The sequence below is a fragment of the Thamnophis sirtalis genome, unplaced genomic scaffold (assembly GCF_051295495.1).
Source record: "Thamnophis sirtalis isolate CommonGarterSnake01/CBP01778 unplaced genomic scaffold, rThaSir2_p1.2 scaffold_3, whole genome shotgun sequence".
NCBI lineage: Eukaryota > Metazoa > Chordata > Lepidosauria > Squamata > Natricidae > Thamnophis > Thamnophis sirtalis.
Genome location: NW_028261383.1, coordinates 113,123,306 through 113,144,622, shown reverse-complemented (window position 1 = coordinate 113,144,622; position 21,317 = coordinate 113,123,306). Strand labels below are relative to the sequence as shown.

General features: G+C 40.2%; 1 protein-coding gene across 4 annotated transcripts in view; it reads right to left on the bottom strand.

Moving 5' to 3' along the window:
- Positions 1–21,317, bottom strand: part of ADGRL1 (adhesion G protein-coupled receptor L1) — a 141,535-nt gene that overhangs the window by 43,676 nt on the left and 76,542 nt on the right. For 3 of the 4 annotated variants that reach the window (XM_087709724.1, XM_087709723.1, XM_087709727.1), the window contains exons 3-4: positions 13,466–13,682; positions 6,080–6,189 (exon numbers count right to left, since the gene is read on the bottom strand). In XM_087709724.1, the coding sequence (XP_087565850.1) occupies positions 6,080–6,189; positions 13,466–13,682 (327 nt within the window). Of the gene's footprint in view, positions 1–6,079; positions 6,190–13,465; positions 13,683–21,317 lie in introns of those variants that run through there. The other variant, XM_087709726.1, reaches the window with a different exon arrangement.

The following is a 21,317-nucleotide window of genomic DNA, read 5'->3' as shown; positions in this document are numbered from 1 at the left end:
CGAGTTTGACACCCCTGATCTAAACCATCCACTCATAGCACAGCTAGAATGACTACATATTTTTATTTTCTACCCTTCAGACATATATTAAGTCAGATTTCATGGCTCTAAAGCAACCCCCCCCCCCAATAAACCTTTAGAACTTATTTCTCCGAATAACAGAGAAGGATCTTTCAAGACATATCCTTATTAAACATTTTACAAACATTTTTGGGAGTAGTCATAATGATTCCATTATTTAGGGCAAGGAAAAACAGAAACTAAATTTGTATTTACTGGTAGACCTTAAGAGTAGTTTGCAGTAAATTTGCAATGTCTTCCAATTGTTTAAAAATAGTTAACTGTAAGATTTTCTTCTGCCTAAATCTGTTAGTGAAATAGTAATAATAATAAAAACCTTGGAGCTGACAAGAATGGACTTTCATGTGAAATAACTCAGCATTTAGTTCATTCAGATATTGAATTCAGATCCCCAGGTTTGTGCCTAGAGATGCCTTCATTTTTAATTCCATGTATGTATAAAGCCTTGGTTTTACTCCTGTGATTTGAGAAAAGAAAAATTAAATAGAACTCACAAGCCTGAATGTAGCCACTTCTGGGCTATGGAACTGACTTCAAATGAAACAGATAATACGATTTTATTTGTTTCGGCAGACAGCTAAAGGCAGTCTAAAAGGAATTTCATTTCTTGATGTGTATACCTATCCTATTTTTGCCTTCAGCAAACAAGTTTTGTTGATTTGTGTGTGTATGTGTTTTTAAATTTCCAAACCCTGTTTAAAAATAGATTGAAAAATGTAGCCAAGTACACCTCAGATAAGCAGTATCTCTTCCTTTTTTTTTTTAATTACAACCAAAACTGGAGACACATGTGACATAGTGTTAAGAAAGGAGGAACACACTGTGTGAAATTAAGCAATAAGGTTGTCTGAATTAAGGCTCAAAATTTGTTTTTAATGCTCTCTGGAATTACGCCTCCCAATTCCTCCTCCTCCTCACATATCTTGATTCCTACAGCACCTCATAAGAATTCTGTACTGCTCTGAAAGCAGTTCTGGATCTCTCCAATCCTATCATGCTGGCAGCGTTGAAGAGATCAACCAATTTATTTCTTGCTCAAATACGGTATAGGTGAAATTGCAGGAAAACTGGTTTGTTTGCTTTTTTTGCAATGCTGTGAAATGCTATGACTTCACAGAGCTGGTGAGCAGTACATTTCCCTAGTGAAGGGCACTCCTACTTCACCTTGGGCCCAGCTCTTCGATGTAGGATGCCCTCCTTTAGAGAAACGATGGCTTCTCTACTCCACAATAAAATCGTGTTTTTTTTTCAGGTGGCCACAAAAACACACATTTTCTCTAAGAGCTGACATTACTTTAGGAGGCCTCTCCTCCATTTATCCCCACAGCAACAAGACAGTTGTTGATATCAACCATTCTAGGAATTTGTGACTAAACAAGGGCTCAAACATATCTCTGGGCCTAAGCTCAGCTGATCAATTATATTATTTATACAAATAGCCAAATTAAGAGGAAGTAAGCTCTTACCAATTATGAATAAAGAACCTGTTGAAAACTACACCATACATTCACCTTAGAAATCTGGACCATCTCCTGCAAAACTGTTGACAATATGAAGCTTTTCATCTAATCTAAATCTGCCCAATGTGGATATAAATATTTAAATTACCAATAGGGACTACTAAGGTCAGGCTTCAAAAATGTGGACCCTTGAATACTCTTTCTGGCACAATTCCCTGCAACTTCCTGTTCTTTGCCTAGTTTTAACAAGTCTTGTTTGGCAACTCCTCAACCATTTCAATCATTTATAGGAGAGAATCCAGATACTGTACGAATAGCTACCTTTCCTGGGCGGGTGGTGGCATCACAAGGTGCTTAAATATCCACATCCCATCATTTGAAAAAAATCCCTCAAGCAGAGAGGAACCCAAGTACCCCTGGCCTACGAAAAAGCAAAGGAAGCAAGCGGCAGAAAAAGGTGGAGTGAAAGAAGAGAAAGGATAGCTGGGAGGAAGCTGAAAGAAGGTAGGGAAGAGGGAGGTTGTGTTTAAAAAAAAAATATTGACATCATAATAAAAATCCACTTAAAAAAAACAAAACCAAAAAAATAGGACACATTAAATGGTATTATTTTTCCACATGACAGACTGGCCCCTGAGGAAGGAAGATTGGTGTATGGTTAGAGTGGAAGGAGCTGCAAAGAAAGAAGCAAAAAGGATCTGACAACAGAGGCCACTCTCATTTCTGCTCTCACTCTGTGACCCATCTCTCCCCGCCACAACTCCAGTGTCTTGCTTTTCCCTCCCATCACCTGCCCCAGTCCTGAGCCCAACAGAAACAGCATTGGGTCAAGCTTTTCCCCTGTTTAAATAAACAGGATAGAGCAACCAGCGGAGAATAGCAGAAACACAGAGACAGGACGAGGTGTAACAAGAGCAGGTACTGGATTCTGTTTCTACAGAAAGCCCAATGTGACCACAAGGCATTTTTAAAAGAAGGAATAATGGCTTCACTTAGCCATGCTATATCCTTGGCTTCATAAACTGTGGCTTGGAAGTTGTTGATGTCCACTCTAGATATGTGTGCGGATATTCTAGCTTGGAATGGACTCATTCATTAAATGGTTTTTATAGAAACCTTTGGTTTAGCCTAAGTCAACATCTCTCCATGCCAAGACCAGAATGTGAGAAAAAAGGAGGGGAAAGGGGATCATGGAAGAGTTCATACTAACTTGCTTATCCACAATTTCAAAAACGTGGTGGATGAATGCCTAAACAATGCTATGTAAAGTCCTTCATGGGAAAAATATATATAAGTAAATTAGCTAGTGCATTTTCGTGATAAGGAAAACTTGGTATGGAATTCCTAAATAAACATGAAGTGTACCAACAGATCTACATGGCCATCCTTGTCTGCATCCATACAATACATACCTCTGTTGTACACAATACTACATATATAAAAATATGTCTTTTTGCATGAGATTGAAAAAATATAAGGGCGTTTGTGTGCATATGCCTTTGTACATATACACATAATGCATGAATACAAACATTTTAAATTACAGAAACATGTGCATATGTAATATCCATATGACTATGTGTAAAACTGAGGGCCAGCTTGGTGTGGTGGTTAAGGCCTCAGGAAACTGTGAGTTCTAGCCCCAATTCAGGCACATAGCCAGCTGGGTAACCTTGGCACAATCATTTTCTCTCAACCCCTGAGAGAAGAAGGCTATGGCAAACCACTTCTGAAATTCTTTGCCAAGAAAACTGCAGAGATTTGTCCAGGGGCTCTCTGAGAACTGGATTTGATTGAACAGGGGGGAAAAGTGTAAAACTAAAGAAATGAGTTTGTAAATGTACTCATATGTAAATATTACTTATATGAATAATACATAAACTGCGATGTATGCAAATGGTTGCAGTGGGTCATTTCCAGGCCCCGAGGTCACCTGTGCTGAGAAGACAGTTATTTCCACAGCTATGCTCCTTGGTACATCCAGCCATACTGCTTTCCTACCAGAATACCATCTGCAACTTTTCTCCCCTTTTTATAAACCAATAATTTAGTGCCCTTTGCTGGTTTGGTATATTCTCAATGCTGTTAACTCTGAGGGGTCAGGACTGGTTACACCCTGAGATGAGCGTTGATTGATTTATTTCGGCACCATCAGGTAGCTGGAAGGAAAAGGGGCAGGAATGAATGTTAAGAAGTTAAGAGGCCACGTCTGCCCTGCATTCACTCCATTTCATCTGTGAGGAGAAACCAAAGGGGTATTAGCATGAAGGGAGGGGGATACACCCTGAATGATTTATCCCTCCCACATGGACCCAAGCCCCAGTGGAGAATGGGTAAGGTATGAAGCAAGGAAGACCCAATCTCTCCACAGACCCCAAATAACAGAACAGGAAAGGAGAGGGTGTATCGGTTGCTGACCCAGGGAGGAAGGACATCCCAAACTGGCCATTCAGTAGCTTTTATCAGGCTTGCCAGGTGAGACTTACTAGATTTGATCAGGATCAAGGACATCCCAAACTGGCCATACAAAGAGAAATAGGTTTAAGTCAGGCTTTGTGAAGCTACTCTGAAATAAAAAAGTTTCTTCCTTGATCAACCGCCACAACATGATAGGATCCAGTTTTAATTCAGATTCCTCAGCAAGTCCTAGTGTTGCGAAACTAGTTCAGGGAGTGGCAGTTATATCACCCTCACCCCCGCGACTATTCAATAGGAATGAAAAAAGATGGATTCCAGGAGACAAGGGCAGCTTCTAATAGAAAACTGTCCTATTTCCAATTTTCACAATTATCTCACAAGCCAGGAAACCAAAACTCTCCTAAAGTTCAATTTATTAGCATACTTGTGAGTGGTTTTTTTTAAAATCACACATCCTTTTTGAGAAAAATAATTGACTTATCTTTATTTTTTAAGGGATGCCTACCTTGATTTCCTCTTTGTCCAAGAAAGAGAACAGCAGTCAAGTTTCATCTTAAGTATCTTAGTCTGGATGATGGTACAAGCACATACGGGGCCACATTCAATAAATATGCATAGACATACTTATAAGGCCATTGATATAACACTCACACCATGTGGGCTCTCATACAGGCACTCAAAACTGAAATGTACATATACCCAAATGGTCATACACCCAGTTGAGCTTAGCAGCATTCAAAGCATGTGGTGTGGGTGCAAAAACTCTAACCTCAGCGCCTGAGGACAGCCATGTGGCAGAGTCATTTTCCACTTGCTTCTCCTCTGGCAAGAGGCAGTACCCTTCGTCCTGCTGCCATGGCTACATTCAAAACAGGTTCCCACCTCCCACCACCCAGATGATTTAGCTCTAACACAAAGCACACAAAACCACCTCCAAGCACACACCAGAACGTTGAGACATGCATATGCATACATACAGAGAGTCATGTGCATGCACACCAACATGGAGATAGCCATAAACCTCACTGCACCATCCATATGGGCAGTCCATATATGCATGTATGCAATGTATATGTATGTATGTATGTATGTATGTATGTATGTATGTATGTATGTTTGTATGTATATATATACACACATGCATATATATCTACATATATACATACATACATATACATACATATATACATACATACATATATACGTAGATCAAATGAAGCATGAATATGAAGGTATGTATGTATATCCATATGTTTATATAGATATAGAATACATAGAGTGTGGGTATATCTTTTAGATGGACACTCACATAAGGGTTAGCTAAATGCTATTGATCCATATGTATGTACAAAAACAAATCTACAACAATCAGAAACATACAGCATATGTTAGGATGTTAAACCCCTGCACCTAACACATGGGTGGCCTTATATGGGGAGAACATTTTTTCCTGAAGGCCCGTTCTGTGATAAATTTTTATTTTTCTTAAATTTGGCTTCAGGGGAGACGGACTGAAATATGATTGATCCTGGAAAAGACCAATGCTGGGCAATATTTAGCTCTAGATGCTCAAAGGTGATAGAGGAATCGGGTAATAATATAAAAAGGAACTGGTATTCAGCCTTCATTCAAAATCTGATTTTAAAAAAACAAAACCTTTTTGCTCAAAATTACTATCCCCCAAATTTAAAACTAGACCTTTGGGCCCGGTCATGAACTTGGCACCCAAGGATACAAACTACTGGATGGCAAGAAAAGGCGGAGAAATGAAAACAGTGATCATCCAACACAAGGTAAGTTGACAATGGAATGATTAGGATTCCTCTTGCCCAGCTTTCCAGAACTAATGCATTAGATCCAATCCCATTCTTAGAACTTGGGAATTGGGTGAGCTCTATTATTATTTTAGCCATTGAAATCCGCTGGCACAAGAGGCACTATAGTCAAGACTTGTTTCAGTGCTAAGTAGTTTTTTTTTCCTATGTAGATCCCCTGCTCTGTGCTGATAGATGGGTGTGCCAGCCTGTGGAATCTCTCCTCCCTGGGTCAGGCGGGGATCTCATTTGGATCAAGAACAGAAACAAGATGATGCATCATAATACAATGTGAAATGAACTCACTGTAGGGGACACAGTCGTATTGGACTTCCAGGTACTTGTAGGTGCCAGGGCAAGGGTCCGGAAAAGCATCTGAGCCAGCCACCACTACACACTGTGTCCGATTATTGCACCTGAAAGAGAAAGGAAAATGAGGAAATATTATTAAGGCAGAGACACAATGCAGTTCTAAGGGAAGCCACTAGATGGAACTGACTGACACTTTTAATTGCACTTGCTTTCCAGAACTTAAAAAAAAAACCACCAAAAAACCCACCTCTGCACCCATTATTCAAAGCTTCAGATGCATGTGCTAATCTCAAATAAAACAAAATATGCCTATCCTAATGTACATTTAGGGAGTCCTCCACTCATCCCACAACAGAACTGGTCCACTGAAAACTTGTCAGAAATTTGAAAAAAATACTTTTCCCTGAAGTGATGATGATAGGCCGACTACTGTAGCAGCTGGCTACATTCTGAGAGGCAGATCTCAACACAGACCATCCCAAGCAAATTCAAATAAAATTCAAAAATTGAAGGTTGGTATTTAAAGTGTGTCCAGAAATCTATGCACGCACATAGATGCTTGAGCTAAATTTCTTTCCAGTCAAGATCCAACATGTATTTGAAGAAGATGCATAACTCTTGCAGAGCACTACTGTTTAGACATGGATATTGTCTTATAGGGGCAAAATACAATCCAGTTAGTTCCTCCTCTGCTGTTGGATAATAGGCCCATCCGGCCCAATATAAGAAATGTACTATAAGAAATGTACTATAAAAAAAAACATTGAACTTACTACATCTTAAAAGCAAGCAGAAAATGGGGAAAGGTGGGGAAGGGGGAGTAGTACGGATGAGCAAATTTGATCTGGTACATTTGGGGATCAGGTAATAATGAACATTATTATCTGATCCCCAAATGAAACCAGCCAAATTATAAAAACTGTATATGATTAAAAAAAAAAAAACAATTCTCCAACCTATCCTTCCAGATACAATCTGACATTTCAAGGAAACAGCCTCTCCTCATAGACTATTGCTAAATAATTCGGATCTTAGCAGAACGGAGGTCCAGAAGGGGATCTAAGAATCACAGTCCCCTTATTTCCCACTTCGTTAGCTCCTGCCACCTGCTCTCCTCAAAAGGCTGATGCAACAGGCAAGAGAGGTTGGAGGGGGATTCCCAGGGGCTGTCGGCTGCCAAAGCAACTGGAGCCGGTATCAGCTTAGGCCTACCGGGACCAAACAGGCACCACCTGCTTTCACAGGAGCTCAGTTTACCTGTAAAATAAGTTGGACAAGGTTAGGGCAGCGGTGCTTCTAAGGCCTGCCCAGCCCTATCAGTCAGCATCTAGTCAGGTGGTTATAGCATTCTATTTGAAAAATCCACATACTAATGTCCCACATCTCTGAATGCCTCATTCGAAGGGCCGAAAAGAGCTTCCCAACTTTTGCACAATTCTTGGCGAGAAACAGATGTGCACCTCATTTGGATTCAAGAAAATTGTCTATTGCTTAATTTTCACAATTCTGTTACTGTGTTCAATTCTTCCCCCCCACCAAGGTTTTTTCTTAATCTTGATCTATCTCCTAAGCTTGCAGTCAGATGTATTGTAGTGTTTCTCTGAACTGCACTCCTCAAATCTCATGTTCTCTCTTTGAGAAAGTGTTCTTTAAGCAGAGGGAATTTTGCACGTAGAAAAAAAAATAGTAAAGGTAAAGGTTCCCCTCGCACATATGTACTAGTTGTTCCTGATTCTAGGGGACAGTGCTCATCTCCGTTTCAAAGCTGAAGAGCACAGTCTGAAGACATCTCCGTGGTCATGTGGCCAGCATGACTAAAAGCCAAAGGCGCATGGAACGCTGTTACCTTCCCACCAAAGGTGGTCTCTATTTTTTTACTTGCATTTTTACATGCTTTCGAACTGCTAGGTTGGCAGAAACTGGGACAAATAAGGGGAGCTCACTCAAAAATATATATATATCAAGCTAAAAACTGGCTATTTAAAGAAAGTTTTTTGATTGTATATAATGTTGTGAACTGTGCAACTGCTCACATGGTTCCTTTCAGCATTAGAATTCGAACAAAAAAAAAGCAGTTTTAAAAAGAAAATCAGATTAGCTTTTTTGGAAAGTGAATCCTATTGTGTCACAATTGTAAAATGGAGGCCAGATCTACTGCCCATAAACCAATCAGAATACGAGAAAGAACAGAACTGGAGTTATTAGCAAATAATAGTGGGAAAAGACACGGGAAGCCAAAGTAAAGTTCACACACTATAACTGGGTGGAAAAATGCATGTCACAGGAGTTAAAATGCAGGAATAGAGCAAACAATTCTATTTTTAGTTGTTATTGTTGTTGTTTTTGGTTCCTTGAAGTCAGTGTGATGCTTGGTGACTCTCTGGAGAAATCCTTGCAGTTTTCTTGGCAAGATTCCAGAAATGGTTTGCCATTTTCTCCTTCCTAGGGCTGAGAGAATGATTGGCCCAAGATCACCAAGTGATTTGATGCCTAAAGTGGAAACAGAAATCACAGTCTCCTGGTTTGTAGCCTAGTATCTTGACCTCCACACCAAACTGGTCCTCTGTTTTTAGTCAGAGATTTTTAGAATTTTTATTGTTTTATTGTCTATGCTGGATTTGGAAGTGCTTTACGTCTCTTGTACTGTACAGTGTAAGCATTGGGATGTACAATGGGGATCCTGTACTTTTAAGTTTCTGTCCAGTGCAGGATGGTGCACTGTCATAGCATCTCCAACAGATGGCCATCCAGCCTCTCTTTAAATAATTCCTACAGAGGAGGGTCCCAAGGCCCTCCAATACCCTGTTGAACAACACTTCCCATTTTGAAGTCCTTTCTTATGGCCAACGAATATCTACATTGTTGTAATGCAAATAGTTTTTGTCGTATCTTTTGAAATACTCTAAACAATTCTGCCGAGCCTTCTACATGACAGCCTTTCAGATACTTGAAGACAGCTATCATGTTTCCCTGCAGTCTTCTTTTCCCCAAATTAAGAATACTGCCTAATGTTCCTCCTAAGATTTCTCTTCCAGACTCCTCATTGTTTTGAACATTCCTCTGAACACACTTTGTCAATGCCCTTCCTAAATTGCAGCGCCCAGAACTGGACACAATATTCTAGATGTGGTCTGAACCTATGTAGAACAGAGATGAATTATTACTTTGCTTGGTTCATGTTGATCCTGGGATTTACCAAAACACTCAGGTTCTTTTTGCATATACTGTTGCTCAGTTTGGGTTCTTTCATTCCTATACTCACACCTTTCATTTTTCTTACTCCGATGAAACACTTTACATTTGTCCCTGTTGAAATGTATCTTGCTGGTTTCTCCTCCAACTTGTCAAGGGACTTCTGATTTTACACCATCTTTTAAAATGTTTGTGGTTTCTCTGTCTTTGGGCCATCCAAATATAAAATTTATATTTACTAATTTCTCCTCCAAGACAAATAAGTCGAAGAGCATAGAGCCCAAGACAAGAGCTTCACAATATGCTGCTCAACACCGTCTCCTAGCTTGAACACATGACTGCACTAGTTGAATATGATTGTTCAATCAGTTTATATCTAGCTCATGACAATACAATTTGGACCATATTAAAAATCTGATTTAAAAACTGTCCTACACTTTTGCCCGCCCCTCCGACCAATCTGTAATTATTTGGATTCTCTTTCCCCCCTTCTCATTCATTCAACTTGTAACCTAGTGTATTTGAGGACTCTTGGTGCATAATGATGATGATGCAACAAAAATGTCCATATAATACAAATAAGTAATCCATAAATAAATAACAATATTCCAACCAAAGCTGAAGCAAGTAAAAATAATAAAATAAAATAAACCAAACAATACCTCCTCAGGCTACAAAAGCTCTTTGGAAGAGTTTAGTTTTCAGCATTTTCCAAGAGCACACCAAGGGGGGGGGGGGGCAGCCAGATCTTAATTGGGATTGTGTTTCAAAAAATAGGCCTTCCATGCTTCAGTGCCCCTTATGGAAATGGGGCACTACCAACAGTTTTTCCTGAACAAATGAGTTGGTCAGTTCAATTCAGGCTGGAGAATGCAGTCTTGGAGGTATCCAAGTGTCAAATCATATAGGAATTTATAAGTCTGAACCAGCAACTTGAACTGCACCCAGAAGCCTTTTAGAAATTAATGCAGGGTCTTGTAAAATATTCCTGATGATGTGTGCCACTAACAAGCAAGTGGCTGCAGTTTGAACCAATTATAGCTTCTAGATGGTCTTAAATGCTGACCCATGTAGAGTTCACCGCAGGTGATGAAGGCATGAATTACGATAGCGAGGAACAACATTTGTCCTCTTCCAATCATCTGGCTCTACACTCGCCCTCAATGATTTTTTCAAAGATCACAAAAAGGCAGCCTGAAAAGAAACCCCTTTAAGACTCTTTTGGAGATTTCAAATATTAAATTGGCCAATCTTTTATCACATTTGGATTTTTATTTTATTTTATTTTTGCTTATGAGTGACTATTTTGAAAAAAAGCTTTCTATCTTGGAAGGCAAGAGAAAAATATTGGTTCTAAAATAAATACTGTACAGAGGATGCTGATGATATAAAAGAAAGGCAAAAACTGCAGTATATTGAACAAAGATGTTCCCATCACTGGCAAATGGGGAAAGAAATAAACATTCTGAATATCTCTGTTTCTAAAGAAACCATCCTAACTTCCAGGTCAATTAATTGGGTGAATTCAGAATTTGGGCAGAATCCAGGGCAAACTGGATCCAAAATCCCTTCATTCATATTCTGAAACTCCCAATGCGAGATCATTGCCCACTTCCCACCAGTCAAAAATTGCTAATTTATCCCCCCTTAAAATTGCCAAAGGTATGAGCAAAAATTGGTAAGGAATTTCCTGGGGAAAAATATCACCCAATTATAGTCTACTATGTAATTTTGTGGATGTTTGTGTGCACCTTTGAGTTAGTCTTGATTCCTGGAAATTGTCTGGACAAATCTTTGCACATTTCTTGGCAATGTTTTCAGAAGTGGTTGGTCCATGTATTCTTCTTGTGGCTGAAACGGAGTGACTGACCAAACTCACCCACCTGGTTTTCATGCCTAAGGCAAGACCAGAATTCACAGTCTTCTAGATTCTATCTGAACGGCTTCAACCATTATTGCAAACTGGCTTTCAAACAAATTCATATACTTCATATATTTAGCAGATATTTCACTTAAGCCCATTTGAAAAGAACAAAGCATTTAAATAAAGCCATGGGGGAAAAAATAAAGTAAAAGAAAAGTTGTTTTGTCAGAATTCAGTATCACTTGCTCAAGTTTACACCAATGGCCATGCTGTATATTTTACAACCAGACCTAAATTTCACTTAGTTTCCATTTAGGGAAAAGGAATGACAGATGCAGCTCACTAAATGGACACTTCATCTCTCACTTGCCTGAAGACAATTGGGAGCCTTATGTTTTGACCACATGTCATCCTGCTGCACAATGCACTAACAATAGCAACTAGATGCAGCCAAATCTCTATGGCAATGGAAAAACCATCTCCCTCCACCTCACTTATCCATGGCACCTTTGCCATGGTCCATGGCCATGACCCATGGCCACAAAAGGTATTTGAAGAGAACCTGTGGTGAAGAAAGCATTGAGAACCACTGTTCTTCTAACCAGTCAATATTCTGGAAATGGAAACCCAGTACACAGTACTCCATGTATGATGTAACTAGTGCAGAGCAAAGGGGAATCAGATCTTCATGCATCTTTGAAACAATGCTACCTCTAAAGCAGTCCAGAATGGCATTAATCTTTTTACTTGCCATGTCATGCTGCTGGCTCATGGCTTATTGTCACTGATCACACCCAAGTCATTATCTTACGTAGTGTAGTGCTTCCAAGCCATCTTCTAAATGTCCAATGAATTTTCCCTCCCTAAATGTAATACCTTACTTATTTCCCTGTGAGGATATCTTGCTTTTCTCTGACCAGACCTCCCAATGTTGTTTCTTAAATGAATTTGAGAAGTAGCCCACCAATCCTATTGCCCAGATCATTAATAAAAATGTTAATAGTACTGCCTTGAGACAATGGTCCTCCTGGCTCTCTAAATTGATCTAGAGCAGGGCTGACAAACTCAAGGCCCATGGGCTGGATCCGGCCTGCGGGGCTGTCCTAGTCTACCCAATGTGAAGAGGAAAGATTATGCCAACGTAGCTTCGGCCCGGTCTACCCATTGCGAAGAGAAAACATGGCAGCAGTTTGGGGAGTGGTGTTAAGCTGGTCATGCCCACCCATTTGGCCACACCCACCCATTTGGCCACACCCACCCAATCAGCTATGCCTGCTCGCTCCCCCTGCCCCGAGGTTAACCTCAGCCCTCATGAAGCCCTCAAATTGAGTTTGACATCCCTAATACTGAGTGCAGTTAACCAGCCAGTTATAGAGCTCCCCTTATCATCCAAATCCCACTTGTCAATGAGAATGTTCTGGGGAACCTTGTCAAAAGCATTGCTGAAATCAAGATGGATTCTATCCACACTATTTCTCATTAAAGTAGTTACCTTGTCAAACTACTTAGATGGAAAGATTTCCTGGAAAGTCTGTGAAAACCTGACCTGTATACATAATGGAATATGTGGAGACTTCAGGGAAATTTTAATGAGGAATAATAAATAGAATAGTTGATGGCTTGTATAAACTTGAATTATTTCTGGGTCAAAACAATGAAGGTAGACTGGCTGAGATTTGAATTGTTGAGCAGTTGTCATTTTCAGTGCTGTGGATTCCCAAGTTTCCTTTGTAATTTATTCTGTTTGAGGTGACCCACTCACCCACCCTTTTCTGCTCATTTACTCCAAAACATATGCACGTTCTGTCTTTTGTTAGCCTCTCCTGGACAAAGTGGGCTCTGGTATCTATAATGAAACATATTTTCAAACATCTTCAGTAAGCTGAAGGTTGTAAGTGGATTTCCTTCATGCAGGGTTCATTATGTGAAATCTAGTTGCAGAAAAATCTTACTAAACTGAACCAAATAAAACTAGCATATGACCATAGCTATACTAGATGATGATGATGATGATGATGATAGTATTAAATTCCTATTTCAAGTGATCTGGATAGTCCTTGTTCATCCTTACAATAAAGAACAGATTCCTTGCATTTTGCTTCCGGGAGTCACACTGAATTCCAGTATTGTGTGTGAGTTAACAATTACACTCCTCGCTGTTATTTTTAAGACATTGAATTGCAAAACTGCTCAGATTTTGCGTTTTTTTGCAACTTCTCCATCTCTACAATATCATTTTTGGGACTTACTAGCATGACACAGAGAAAGATTATGGGAGAAGGATTGCTCCATAAAATTTCCTGGAGACCTATAAAGCCATTTACCTTTGGGACATGATTTTGAAGGCGTCCGGCAGGTAGCACTGGACATTCTCCATCTGGAAGGGGTCAGCATCACAGATCTTGTCATCTGTGCGACCATAGTTAGCATTCTCCACCATGATGACATCACTGCCTGGGCATCGCAGCTCAATAGGATAGCCCTCGCATGCCAGTTCCCGCCGAACCAGGCCAAAAGGTAAGCCAGCACGGCTTAGGCCTGCTAGAATAAAAAAAATGAGAGTAAGGAAACAAGTTAGCATGCAACTCAGTCCTGAAATTCGATTCCATCTCCTGATTGCTGGCTGTAATTTTCTCCCCTGTTTAAGTATTCAATGAGACCAAAGCCTGGAAAACCTATGGTTATTTTCCACACTACACAGAATAGAAGATAGATAAACCAGAATTTTATTTTTCTCTTATAGGTTGTCTTATATTTTGCTTGTGACCTTCAACATCTCTCTCCACATCTTTGTTTTCATTTTCACTCCTTGATGAGAATAGTAGGGATCTGGAATCCTTTATACCTCCACCGTGGCACATCTGGGTAGGACTTAAATGTGAAGCTATGTGTGTCCTGGCACCACCCAAGAAGTAAAAAGGAAAAAAAAACCCCACTGGCTCCTATTTGTTGGGCTGAGCTGTATATTCCATCTAAACGCTACACATTCAGGCAGGTATGTCTTTAAAAACCCAGACATGTTTTTTCATAAAGCTCTTGGCTTCCCACACCACCCACTTTAGAGACAGCAGCTGAGAAAAGGGTCTGAGAAAATTCTTTACAATCCTTTTGAATCCTGCAAGGTTTTGTGAGACTGAAGAGGTGGAGGTGGGAAGTAAACAAGAGGAAAAACCATTTGAAGGCCAAACATGCCATTAGGAAAATTTCTGGAAAGATTCGTACTAGATGTTTCTGTTTATTTTTGTTAAAGGGGGATGGGAAAAGATAACAATGGACAATGAGCTGGACGTCTATATTTGCTGAATTCTGTCACCATCTCTATAAGCCAGAGAGACAATGACACCAAGCACCTATCCCAACAGTTTCGGGATAGCTTTGGAACTAGTTCCTAGTTATCAGACAATTGTGGTTAAATATTTATGTTAGAAATCTTTCTATATGAGATTAAAAAAATGTGGGCAAGAGGGTATTAGGGTACTAGGGCCCAGCTATTCCTGGGAATGCTATAGATTGTCAGGGCTGCACATCCGGAAAAGCCAAACTTCTGGGTTCTAGTGTGCATGCACGTCTGATGATCAGCTGGCCAGCACACATGCACAGGCCTGTTTTCGGGACTACCATGCGCGCAAAGGACAGCTGATCATTGCGGGCCAGAAACTCGGAAGATAAACAGGCAAGATCGTGCGTGCTGGGTGACATGGCTTCATGTGCCACTTTGGGCACGCGTGCCATAGGTTTTCAATCACAGCTTTAGGCAAAATTCACTTTTACAAACAACCTTTTTACCATTCCCCCACCCCTACCCAGATTAATCCTGTGCTTTGTACCTTCAATGACTACCTTTATCCCAAAGATTTCTCCATTGTAAATTTTCTGTAACTGCATACTAATGTCATGTGATGTTCCATTTACAATTAAAGCTGTCTTAAAAAGGAGATGACTTGTTGCCTAGTGCACAGATGATCAACAGGTCACCTCTTTGCACTAGAATTCTTGTCCTCTGGATGATAAAGTAGAAGGATGAGGCAGTGTTGCTTCTTACCTGGCAGGTGCTGCTCTCATTTTATGGTCAGAATTGCTAAAAGGTAAGATGCAGCAGCACTACAGTATGCATTCAATCGATCAATCAGAATACAACTTGAAGGGTCCTTGGAGATCTTCTAATCGAACCCCCTGTTCCAGCAGGATACCCTATAGCATTTCAGACAGGTGGCTATCCGGTCTTTTCTTAAAGACCTCTAGTGATGAAGCACCTATAACCTCTGAAGGCAAGCTGTTCTAGTGGTTAATGGTCCTCACTGTTAGGAAGTTTCTCCTTAATTTCAGGTTGCTTCTCTCCTTGAGTAGTTTCCATCTATTGTTTCTGGGCTTGCTTTCTAGTGCTTTGGAAAATAAGTTGACCCTCTCCTCTTTGTGGCAGTCTCTGCTAGTCCTTCTTTTCTCTAGACTGGCCATACCCAATTCCTGCAATCGTTCTTCATATGTTTTTGTCTCCAGGCCCTTAATAATCTTGGTTTTTCTTTTTTGCGCTTTTTCCAAAGTCTCAACATCTTTTTTGTAACATGGTGACCAAAACTGGATGCATTATTCTAGGGGTGGTCTTACTTACCAAAGATTTATAAAGCATTACTAATACTTCAACTGATTTTGATTCTATGGCTCTGTTTATACAACCAAGGATTGTATTAGCTTTTTTCATAATCCCTTCAAGGGATGACTAACAAGGACAAGAGCTTGACAAAATGGTAATATAGCAATGAAACACTTGTATGATCTAGAACATACGAACTGTTGAGTACATTCCACAGCATCATCCAGACAAAATGACCCAGTTGTTCAGAGCTATATTTGCTTTCCCCTGCCTTCTTAGCAACAGCTTTAGCCACCACAATCTGGCAGACATTGGTTAACATGTCCATTTTCTCTCTCGTCTGCCAAGGAGAGGGTAGGAAGGTGTTAGTGCATCACCAGGTAACAATGGCAGGAAGAGCTTAGCAGTGGTGCTTGGGATCATGTTATGGCCCCACCTGGGCAGAACATCTGCATTCCTTTTGGGCTTCTTATTTCATCCTTGCTGGTTGTTCTAACTAGCCAAGAGGTTCCTGCATTGAACTGCAAGGGCAATTGTCAAAGCTTCTAGCGGGAAGCACACATTAGTGGCACTCAGGACTTCAAAGGGAAGATAAGAGGGGGCTAGAAAGCAAGCATGTCATAGATGCTCTTTGTGTAATTTTTCCTTCCCCCTTGCTGGGTTAATGGAAGAGCCCCGTGGAGGCAGTCTGTAATTAAACCATTAGCTGAGTAACTAACTAGTACAGCCAGGCGCTGGTGTTTGAGATGTGGAGAGAGCCCAGCAGACAAGAGAAGGTTGGAGCTGGGAGGAAAAAAAACAGGGCAATTGAGAATAGCAATACCAGTGGAGGACAGAAAATTAAGAAGGGATGAAAGAGCTGGGCTCCAGTAGAAAAGGAGATGTCAAAAGCCATGGATTTTCACACTGGTAGCCTAGGGAGAAGCTCTATTCAATAAAGTCCACAGCCTCCCAACTGCACCTTAATGTGTTTGCAATTGCTAAGGCTATGGTGCTGATTTGGTTTCAAGGCAGAGATGCCTAATTGTAGGTATCAGAATTGCCCCCAAATAACTGACAGCCTGGAGTGAAGAGCCAGATCCTTCCCACCCACAGTCTACCCAACAGAGGCTGGCTTGTAGCTTCAACACAGCCAATAGAGCAACGTCCTCTGCTGCAACCGAGAATAACAGGCTAGCTTAAAGGGATGGTATACTTATGTCTGTTCTCTAGCAATTCACACTCACTCCCCCATCCATCGGTCCTGGTAGGTGTGATCAGAAACTTTCTAAACACTTCATGGGCATCACATTGTGGAGAAACCTTTGTTTCCACCTCCTCATTCCACTAGCTGCCTTTACTACTTTGCTTTTTGCTACATGGCTGTGATTTTGAATAGGAAGATGATCACAGAGTTGGGTACTGTTGCTAGCTTGAAACCCCAAATATCTGTGTCAGAAGCTTTAAAGGCTCCAGCAGTGTGTGACAATGGTCTGCAGTGACAATGCCAGCCCTTCTTTGGTCTAATTTCCTTTCCTTTCGGCCTGGCTGGACTCTTGTTTCACTTCTCCACAGCAAGAATGAAGGATAGCTAAAATGACAATTATGAACAAATCTGAAACGTCTCCAAGTGGCAGATTAGGACTTACTTTTTCTTCACATAGGCTGACTCTTCCAAGGTTTGGAGTCCTAAAGAATTAACTTTCATTTCCAAATCTGAACCTGGCAATCCTAAGGGTGGTGTGCAAAGATGTGTATATTTTTAGTAACTGCTTTTCAATGCTCGTAATGTTCCCCTTTACTCTTATTCCTTCTCACCATTTCTAGCCTTGTCTTCTTTCCCCTCCACCACAAGATGATCCCCTAAACCAGATAGATGATGACATCTATCTATCTGGTTTAGCTACAGGAGGGTGCATTTCCACTCCAGAATACCTATGTATGCTTAACTCTCACTGTTGACACATAAGAAAAGACATACCAAGAATCAGAATTGGACAAAAAGATAGAACTGGACAGGAAGATGGTCAAGAGGATTTAATTGACATGAATTGACTCTATTCATCACAGAATGCAGAGAATTTCATGCTCAAAAAAATCATCGATACCCTTAGTGTGTTTTATGACACAAAATGCTGACTTGCTGACTTTCAGATGGTAGATAACAGAAATCCTGGACATTATATGTCCAAGATTATTTATTTAGTAAGAAAAATGGGGGAATAATCTGGATTTTTGTTTGTTTGTGTGAGCTCTACTGTCCTCCTGTAGGAAGTTATCATCCAGCCCTCTCCCAGAAAAATGAAATATCCTAGGAAATATTGAAAAGGCAGAATATTTCTCTGGATGTAAAAAGAAAGAAATATGTTTTAAAAGACAGAATAGCTCCCTGTAGCTTCCTGCCCATCCCCACTTTGTCAATGGGCCATTAAGAAGACCAAGATAGTCCCTTTACATAATAATTCTCCACTTCATCTCCAGGGGATTAAAGCATGGGATTAAAGCATGATAATATTGGCCCTTTGCCCAACTCACCACATGGCATCTGAGAACTCAACCAAACCTGGATTCAAAACGCAGCCTAGAGAGTTGCCCCTGCATGGGCCCATCTGAGTCTGACAACCAATCAGAATTCATTTCTTACACAGGAACAGAAACAGAGAGGTGGGACTGAACAGGTTATAAAAAGCCTAGCAAGCCCCTCCCTCAGCCCTTCTCTTCTTCTCCACCAACACTGAAGCATGTGATCACCTTTTCTGTTCAGGACTCAAGCCTGGTCCTGTCCACCATTAAAACCATCTTTCCAAGCAGCCTCCATGTCTCCAGTGTCTTTTTCCCCACTTGGAGCCGAACCCAGAAGGATATTTCTTTCATCACTCCTAAGTACCAATTATGTTTCTGTCCACTATTGTTTTAAGTGGAACACAGATGGCCATTAGCCTTTTCTATTCAGGTCTCAAGTTCAGTCATGCAGATTATGAGCCTAGCATTATTGCACATCTGGTTTTGTTTAGAGACACACAGACACCTCACTCACACACATACACATACATAGAGGCTATTGGCTTTAAGCATTTCCCAAGTCTCAGGCTGTTGTCAAAGGGCTATAAGAAATGAAGTACCAACAACAGTGAAAAGCAGAGAACATAAAGATCCTGATTTCAGACAGCTTGCTAGGTTCATGGTGAAATCTCCTCCACTAGAACTTTCTTTAGAAAAGTAGAATGCTCATCTCTCACCACAAACTGGATAAGACAGAAATCTCATTAGTACTGTCTGCTTTCTTGCAACATTGCACAGGATATTTGTTTGTGGTTACATACTTGTGTAGTTACATACTGCCTACATCTCCATTTCAAAGTGATGGTTATTACTTTCAAAGTTCTCCACAGCTAGGAGCATGCTTCCCCCAAAGGTATGCTTGAGCCCAGCTGTTGCATTTCGCAAGGCTACAAAAACTGTTTTTTCAGCATAACTTTGGTCACATTTTCTTCTTGGTTCTTTTATGCATATGAAGTAATTTTAATTTGGTTTGTGACTTTCTGCCCCCCCCAATTGTTTCAATTGTCTTTGTTTTATTTTATTGTCTAGCAGGCTTAAGACTTGTAGATTCTTAAGGCACCCATTTTTGTCACTCAAACAAAAGTTGTGGCCCTACCCATTCTGAAAGAGATGGTCAAGTTTTCTTTTAAAATTAAGGTTTTTCCTATGGTCCGTTGAACTAATTAAAGTAAACTTGTTCAGACACTACACTGATTTACATGTTACATTACATGTTCGTATCTCTTGCTAAGTCAATGCCAAATAAATTTGTTTCTGATCGCAAGAGGAATACAGAAAAAGTTTCATTTTAATCTGAATATAGTTTTCTATCCTAAGCAAGAATCCTGATTTAAAACACAGGCCTTTGAGTCCATGGTTTAAAACTGATTAAGGTTTGTTTCCAAAAAGATTTCCTGTTTTAAACTAAATTAAGGTTCTCTTTTTGATGCATGGGAGAAGGGTTCTCCAGGTTTATCTCTCATTTAAAATCTTTCACACAGAAGCTTAAGAAAACTCACAGAGTTTGAAAACTTGCATTATAATTTGCCTTTGGAATTCAGATCATTTCACAAAAGGCAAGACATACATGTAATGATTCTGATGAGTATTTCTTCAGTTTTGTTTTTTGTTTCCTAAAGTTTTCAATATTTGAAAGGCTCAGGATAGGTAACAATTATCAATTCACAGTCAAAGCATCTGACTATGATACTAAAACAAACAGCTAGAATAGACATCAGAAGGGCTTTAACAAATTGCATGTATTCAGTATTATAATGACCAAGCCTATTTTAAAGCAGTTTTCTCCATATATTTTTTTTCAGAATCCAAATTGTCAAATTAAAAGCATACAGGTGCAAATGGGAAACTGAGAATTCTTAATTTAGGCATACAAACTGACACTACCAATCAAATCCGTCTGAGTGAAAACCCAAGAGGGTGATATGGAATAAGATTTAGGACAGAAACCATATGGCTAAGGCAGCAACATTTCCATCACCTTAATTTCAGTACAAAGGGAAGTAGAAAAAAATCATAGCACATCAGTTAAAGTGAAAACTATAATAATTTGCATAGTTCATACAGCTCATCATGGAGTTAAGTAAATATTATTTTGCAGGATTTTTGTAAAAAAAAACTATAGGAAATATCAAAACATGTAGCACTTAAAATATATTTGATAGGCCAGTATATTTGTGCGTAAGAAGCATCAGTGGTTAAATATATTAGACAAGAGATGTTTTCAAAGTGGACAAATACTTGAATCTAAATGCAGCTGGCGTTTAGTGGTTCCTATAGGCCAGGAACATGGTGGCTCAGTGGCTAAGATGCTGAGCTTGTCGATCAGAAAGGTGGGCAGTTCGGTGGTTCAAATCCCTAGTGCCACGTAATGGAGTGAGCTCTCATTATGTGTCCCAGCTTCTGCCAACCTAGCAGTTCGAAAGCAAGTAGAAAATAGGAACCACCTTTGATGAGAAGATAGCAGTGTTCTGTGCACCTTCGGCATTTAGTCATGCCAGTCACATGACAATGGAGACATCTTCAGACAGCGCTGGCTCTTGAAATGGAGATGAACACCGCCCCCTAGAGTTGGGACTGACTAGCACATATTTGTGAGGGGAACCTTTACCTTTACAGGGGTGTCAAACTCACATCATCACAGCAGCATCTCATGATGCATTGGGACTTCCCCCCCCTTTGCTAAACTGGGCAGGGCCAGGGCCAGCATGTGACACATCTGGCCCATGGGCCGGGAGTTTGACAGCCCTGCAATTGGCAGTACTCCATTACCTATCTCCTTTTCTTTCAAAATCTGAAAACCCAAAGCAAAAGAAAGCAAGCAGAAGGTGTCTCACATTACGACAAACATGGTAGGCAACATTCTATGAATTCTGAGCATTTCACTTTAGGAAACAAATCTGTTCCTCTTTCCCCTTGGCCTTCTGAAATATGGTAGATCTTCAAGGCTTTGTTCATCTAAACAAATAGAGTCACTCTGTACTCTCAGACCGAGGATCCCCGTTCTTCTTGGCAGGAATCCTGAGACTTCTAATCAACTCTATTTT